A 7,321-nucleotide genomic window follows, 5' to 3' on the forward strand; every position below is an offset into this window, starting at 1 on the left:
ATAGCTCTTCATGGTTGATATATTCAACACACAAACAACATTTTACTCATTGTTCAAAGAGAGATATTCAAGCTTCAAAACAGCAAGGGACCTAATAGATTGCACTATTGCTACCTGTACAAGTTGTTACTTTGATTGCTTGTATTTGTGCGTATATTGTAGGAATCGTTTCGCTTGTGATAGAAATGTTTCAATCTTGGGTGAATCATTGTAAGAACTTAGTTGTGAGTAACTTAGTGTCTTACGTCAAAGTCTATATTAATCAGTTGGGTTAGTATAGTGGGCAGTGTTGTATTTGCTTAGGCTCATTTAAGTAATAGATGGTATTACTTAGTGTGGAGATTAGCAAGTTAATCTCATGTTGTAAACTAGGTTTTACTTTTGCTTGTGAAGTTTAGTAAAAGCAGTTTGAAATCCCTGTGAGACAGGTCATGATTTTACTCCCTTGAGCAAGGAGGTTTCCACGTAAAGTTATGTGTACAATCTTTAGTTTCAGCATTTATTTACTTTCAGTATTTATTTACCTTCTATCATGGTAAATCGTGTGGAGGACCTAGTCCTATCATAGCTAGTGGACGCATATATTCCAACAAGTGGTATCAGAGCTTGACTTTTCAATTTGGGTAACACCAAAAAAAGAAAAGATCCTAAAGGAATGGCTGCCCCACCCAATATGGAGGAAGGTCAATCATCTACCAGACCACCACGCTTCAATGGACAATACTATGGGTGGTGGAAGAATCGCATGCATGATTGTATCAATGCTGAAGACACTGAGTTGTGGGACGTGATTCTTGATGGACCGTACATTACCACAAAGGAAGTGAAAGATGGAGAGCTCACTACAAGAGTTATCAAAACCAGAAGGAGTATAATGAAACGGACAGGAAGAAGATAGAGAAAAATTATAAAGCAAAAAAGATTCTAGTATGTGGAATCGGGTCAGATGAGTACAACTGAATATATGCCTATGAGATAGCCAAGGAGATATAGGAATGTCTCCAAACAGCCCATGAATGAACAACACGGGTGAAGGAGTCTAAGGTCGATATGCTTACGACTCAATATGAGAACGTATGTATGAAGGAAGGTGAAACCATCTTCGAGATGAACTCAAGATTCACCTCCATAACCAACGAACTGAGTGCCTTGGTGAGCCTATTCCCTTAAGCAAACAAGTTCGAAAGATTCTCAAAGTGCTTCCCAAGTCATCGAAAAGCAAAGTGAACGCTATAACTGAAGCAAAAGATTTGAAGACTCTTGCCATTGATGAACTGATCGGAAATCTCCAAACTTATGAACTGAACAAGCAACAGGGGACAAACATTAAGGAGGGAAAGAAGGAGAAATCAGTTGCTTTGAAAACATCTCAAAACGATGTGACTGAGGAGGAGGATGAAATGGCATATGTCACTAGAAGGTTTCAGAAGATTATTAAGAAGCATGGAGGCTTTCAAAAGAAAGCTTTGACTAGCAGAGCAGTAAATGCAAATGATCTTTGTCATAAATGTGGCAAACCTGGTCATTTTATGAGGGACTGCCCCAGCCAGAAGTAGGAAACTCAGGACTTTAGACCTCACAGAAGGGACCAGGTCCTAGACCATGCCAAGAGGAAAGCTCTTGCTGATCAACTGGTGAAGAAAGCTTTGGTCGTATGGGGAAATGCATCTAGAGAGTCCGAGGAAGAGACAGATAGTCCAAAAGATGTCTCGATGATGGCTGTGGAAGATGATGAAACTGTCTACAATTCAATTTTCTCACTAATGGAAAAATCTGACGATGAAAAGGATTTGAATGAAGTAACCCTTTTCGATCTCAAGGATGATCTAGATACTCTTCCCATTAATAGATTGAGAAAACTTGCTGCTCCATTAATTGACTCAGTTGATGAACTAACTTCTGAAAATTTGACAACTAGTGAAATGTTGAGTTTGTGCGAGGATGAAAACTCAGCTCTCAACTCTCAAATATCTGAAATGAGTGTTAGGATAGGTATCATTGAGACTGGTAGTCTGGAACCCAACGAGGAACCTGGAATATCTAAGGGTGGGAAGCAAAAACTCAGTAACTTTGAGGTTGAACTAGAAGAGAAACTTAAGACCTCTAAGTCTAAGTTAGCTGCCTCCCTGGAAAGGAACTCTCAACTAGTGAAGGATTTGTGTAAGATCAAAGAAGAGTTGAACCACTCCCTCAAATGGACTGACTCATCTAAGATACTCTCTAACTTAGCAAATCAGAAGTTCAACAACAGAAAGGGATTAGGTTGTAGACAGATAGAGCCTCCCTACAATCCTTATAGTAAGTATGTGTCTGTCTCTGACAACCTCTTGTGTACCCACTATGGAAAAAATGGTCATATGAAAGAAAAATGTGAGATTTTGAGAGGAGTAAAAGAAAGGCAAGAGAAGTTTATTATATCAAGAAGGGTTTTTGAGAAAAAGAAAAAGGTACCTGGTCCCGATTACCACTTTAGCAAGAACACTTTATCCCCATGGACAGGAAGGTTTCTCATTAAGCCTTTTGATAGTTTTTGGGAACTCTATTTGAAGTGGGTTCCTAAGTCTAATAAGTGATTCTTGTGCAGAGGAGAGGAAGCAATCAGTGCTGGTACATGGATAGTGGATGCTCAAGGCACATGAATGGAGACACTCTAAACTTCCTCTCTTTGGAAGCACACCAAGATGGTGGTGTGTCATTTGGTGGTGGAAAGAAGGGTTTTATTCTTGGAATTAGCAAGATAGGAAGAAGAGCTGATCATTCCATAGACAATGTACACTATGTGGATGGTTTGAAATACAATCTCTTGAGTGTATCTCAAATCTGCAACAAGGGAAATGAAGTCAAGTTCATGTCTGATAGGTGTCTGGTTACAAACTGTGCAACAAAAAGGGTTGTTATGTCTGCCAAAAGAGTTAAAAATACGTATGTTGCATATCTTGACTCTATTGAAGGGGACAGTCTTTCATGCCTTAGCGCTCAAACTGATGATGCAAATATATGGCATCGGCGATTGGGTCATATAAGTACTTCCTTGTTAAACAAGCTTGTTGCAGGGGACCTGGTCTGTGGATTGCCAAAGATGAAGTTCTCAAATGATAAAGTATTGATGCCTATGCAAAAGGGAAACAAACAAGATCATCCTTTAAAGTCAAGAAAGGCACGAGCACAACCAGACCTTTGGAGCTTCTTCACATGGACCTGTGTGGACCAGTCAGAATTCAAAGTAGAGGAGGTAAGAAGTATATTCTTGTAGTTGTTGATGATTTCTCTAGGTTCACCTGGAACATGTTTCTTCGGACTAAGGATGAGACGACCGGACTTCTAATCACATTTGCCAAAGTTATTCAATTGAAGGCCACCTGCAAGATTGCTAGTATCAGATCTGACCATGGCACAGAGTTTGAGAACTCTCAAATTGAAGTTGTGCTGAAAATGGAATCAATCACAATTTCTCTGCACCAAGAACTCCTCAGCAAAACAGAGTTGTTGAAAGGAAGAATAGAACATTGGTGGATATTGCATGAACCATGCTGATTGACTCAGGGCTTTTTGGGCAGAAGCAGTCAACACAGCATGTTATGTTACAAATAGGTGTCTTATCAAGTCTGTGATCAAGAAAACACCTTACAAATTGCTGAATGATAGAAAACCTTCAATTGCTCATCTTAAGCCATTTGGGTGCAAATGCTTTGTACTGAATAATGGAAAGGATGACCTTGGCAAGTTTGACGCCAAGAGTGAAGAAGGGGTGTTTGTCGGGTACTCTTCTACCAGCAAGGCCTACATGGTTTTTAAAAAAAGAACCTTATGTGTTAAAGAGAGCATGCATGTGATATTTGATGAGTCTTAGAAAAATGATGTGCACAAAGAAGACCATAAGTTTGAGGAGCTGATCAAGGGAAAACAGGATAAGGCGATCCAAAATCATGGAAACAAACAGGTTGCAAAAGAAAATGGTGCAAAACACACAGGAGAACCCGGTCCCTCTAGTTCAGCCCAGGAGGAATTATCTCAAAATCCAGAAGATGATGAAGGTGAATTTGATGCTGATGTGGAAGAAGAGATTACCAGAAAGTCCAGATGGAAACAACAATCCTCACATCCACTAGACAATCTCATCTCTCCACTTGACTCCGAAATACAAACTAGATCCAGAACAAGAAATCTAGTTGCATATTCAGCCTTCATATCATCCATTGAGCCTAAGAACATCAAAGAGGCTTTATAGGATGCAGATTGGGTAACATCAATGCAAGAAGAGCTTCATCAGTTTGAGAGGAGCAAAGTTTGGCACCTGGTCCCCAAACCTCGGACCTCTCAACAGAACCATTATTGGGACAAGATGGGTCTTCAGAAACAAACTTGATGAGCATGGGACCATCACCAGAAATAAGTCAAGACTCATGGTGCAGGGGTACAACCAAGAGGAGGGGATTGACTATGACGACCTTTGCTCTTATAGCCAGAATGGAAGCTATTAGAATCCTGATAGCCTTTGCTGCCCACATGGAATTTAAGCTATTTCAAATGGATGTCAAGAGTGCTTTCTTGAATGGGAATTTGAAATAAGAGGTGTATGTCAAATAGCCTCCAGGTTTTGAAGATGACGAACTGCCAAATCATGTGTTGAAGCTGGATAAAGCTTTGTATGGTTTAAAGCAAGCTCCCAGAGCTTGGTATGAGCGCTTGTCGAAGTTTCTCCTTGCAAATGGTTCAAAAGAGGTAAAATTGATAATACTTTGTTCCTAAAATCCATAGGTAAGAAGTTGTTGATTGTGCAGGTATATGTAGATGACATCATCTTTGGAGCCACTTCAGATTCACTGAGCAAGGAATTTGCTGATTTGATGAGTAGTGAATTTGAAATGAGTATGATGGCGGAGCTTACTTTCTTTCTAGGACTACAGATCAAATAGTATTCTCAGGCCACATCCATGTGTCAGGAGAAGTATATAAAAGAATTGCTGAAAAAGTTCAATCTGCTTGAAGCAAAAGTTCGTGATACTCCTATGAGCACAAGTGTGAAACTTGATCTGGATGGAGATGGAATTGAAGTCAATCAGACCATGTCCAGGGGAATTATTGGGTCACTTCTGTACCTCACTGCTAGTAGACCTGACATAGTCTTTAGTGTAGGGATGTGTGCAAGGTTTCAAGCAGCACCAAAGGAATCACACTTAAAGGCTGCCAAGCGAGTTTTGAGATACTTGAAGGGCACACAGGACCTGGTCCTCTTCTATCCCACTGGTGACTCCTTTGATCTAATTGGTTATGCTGATGCTAATTATGCAGATTTTCTTGTCGATCAATAAAGCACATCAGGCATAGCACACTTCCTAGGATCATCACTGATTTCATGGGGGACAAAGAGGCAAAATTCAGTGGCACTGTCAACAGCAGAAGCAAAATATGTGGTTGATGCATCTTGCTGTGCACAGCTAATATGGATCAAGCAGCAGCTGGAAGACTTTGGTGTTCTCATAGACACTATTCCTCTAATTTATGATAACACCAGTGCAATGAACATGGCCAAGAATCATGTTCGACAAAACACATAGATGTGAGGCATCACTTTCTAAGGGACAATGTTGAAAACCAAAATGTGGTGATGAAGTTCTGTAAGACAGAAGACTAATTGGTTGATATCTTTACAAGCCCTTGAGCAAAGAATGTTTCATCAAAAACAGGTTAAGGCTGGGATGCACAAGATCACTTGATTCCATGACAAGTTTGCACAAAATCCTCTATTTGATTATGTAAAGGAGGGTCGGTATCTATACTTGTTGCAATGTTTATCGGTTGAGAATTCACTTTTGGTACCTTAATGCGTGTATACACTCATGGCATGGTGGCTGAAGGGAAGATCTAATCATATAGGCAGGACAACATATTGAGTGGGACCTGGTCCTCACAAGGTTAGTATCACTTATGCTACATTGTATGTCTATCAACGGTCACTGCCACGTGTCTCTCGCCCATTCATCGCGTCAGTTTCAGACGTCTTTTCACTTTAAATCCAAGAGTCACTACCTTTCAGGTACCCGATACCTCTTGTACTTAAATATAAACCTATCCTTTGTGAATCCAAATCCTAAATTCTTCCTAATCCCTTTGTGATTCACTACTTTGCTCCTAAATCATTTTTGTTTCTCCTCATCAAAATGACCAATTCCTCTACATCTTCAAAGACTCCTATTCCCCAAGAAGTTAAAAACCCTAGTTCTTTCAACTTCTCTATTTCTCTCCCAGAAGAGTCTCCTTCGACACCAGTCTGTGGAGTTGGTGAAATAGGTGAATCTACCACTCTTCTGACTGAAGTAGTGGTTTCTCCTGCACTTCCATCTGGGGAGATTCTGCCCTGTTCTCCCACTTTAGTGTTGTCCTGTGATAAATCCCGAAACTCGGTGGCACAATCTGTTGTGAAACCTAGTGTTGAACCTACCACTGAAGAAGTAGAAGTGGTTTCTAGGGTTGTGTCTTCTACAATGTCTGAGCGACTTTTGGAAGGGGATCTGCCTGAGGGAAGGGGTCCCGAGTCAAGCATTTTAGCTGCAGGGGCAGAACTGGTGGCTGTACAAAGTCTGGCTTCGCTTAGAGGAGATGTTCAACCAACTCTGTTGGAACCAGAGTTGAGATCACCGAAACAGGTCCCTCACAGTGTCCAACCTATGTTTGACCATACTCCCAGGTCTTTTGATGTTGAAAATGAAGAGAAGGAGCAAGAACCTCCTTTGAGATAGAGCACACGGGGGTTCGAGGAGCCAACACCTTAACAGTTAGTGTCCCAGATCGAGAGATAATTAAGAATGCTCCTGAGGCTGACCACATTGTTGAGTCTACTGAGTTTGTGAAGGAGAGACAAACAAAAGGAAAGGGAAAGATGGTTGAGTCCTGCTCTAAAAGGGACAAGAAGAGGTATGGGACAAGAAGTGAAACACATAAAGTTATGGGGAGCACCATAGCAGCAAGCATAATTCAAACGGAAAGGGCCAAGAAAAGGAGGAGAGAAGGTCATGAGCCTGAAAAACCTACTTCTACCCCTTTGCATGTTGGGTCCAGTGAAACTGAGTCTGATGATGTTGTAGCATATGTAGCGAAAAGAAAGATTGAAGGAGAGGACAAGAGGGTAAAATCAAAGGGAATTCAGAAGGCTGCAAAGTAATCGCCTGTGAAGAAGGAGAGAGTGAGAAAAAGGGTCACTGTTAAATCAAGTTCAGTCAAGGTACCAGGTCCTTCTGTTCAAAATCCAGTTGCAGACAAGGAGATGACAAGGGAAGAGCACATAGTTGAAATGGAGAACCAGAAAGTGCTGAACTGTAGA

At 40.9% G+C, this 7,321-nt stretch overlaps 1 protein-coding gene across 1 annotated transcript; it reads left to right on the plus strand.

Annotated features, from left to right (window-relative positions):
• Positions 1 to 655: 655 nt before the first annotated feature.
• LOC125861406 (uncharacterized) lies at positions 656 to 4,228 on the plus strand. The gene is made up of 7 exons (XM_049541316.1): positions 656 to 850; positions 1,119 to 1,481; positions 1,593 to 2,447; positions 2,585 to 3,232; positions 3,304 to 3,482; positions 3,544 to 3,787; positions 3,851 to 4,228. The coding sequence occupies exons 1-7, from the start codon at positions 656 to 658 to the stop codon at positions 4,226 to 4,228; spliced, it is 2,862 nt and encodes a 953-aa protein (XP_049397273.1).
• The last annotated feature ends 3,093 nt before the right edge of the window (positions 4,229 to 7,321 follow it).

Source organism: Solanum stenotomum, chromosome 4, assembly GCF_019186545.1.
Source record: "Solanum stenotomum isolate F172 chromosome 4, ASM1918654v1, whole genome shotgun sequence".
Classification (NCBI taxonomy): Eukaryota; Viridiplantae; Streptophyta; class Magnoliopsida; order Solanales; family Solanaceae; genus Solanum; species Solanum stenotomum.

Excerpts from the sequence above, each read along its gene's own strand:
- LOC125861406 (XM_049541316.1), top strand. The coding sequence starts at position 656 with ATGGCTGCCCCACCCAATATGGAGGAAGGTCAATCATCTACCAGACCA. Across the intron at positions 1,482-1,592 it reads AAGCTTTGACTAGCAGAGCA|GTCCTAGACCATGCCAAGAG; the intron begins GTAAATGCAAAT and ends AGAAGGGACCAG. Across the intron at positions 2,448-2,584 it reads TTTTTGAGAAAAAGAAAAAG|AGGAGAGGAAGCAATCAGTG; the intron begins GTACCTGGTCCC and ends ATTCTTGTGCAG.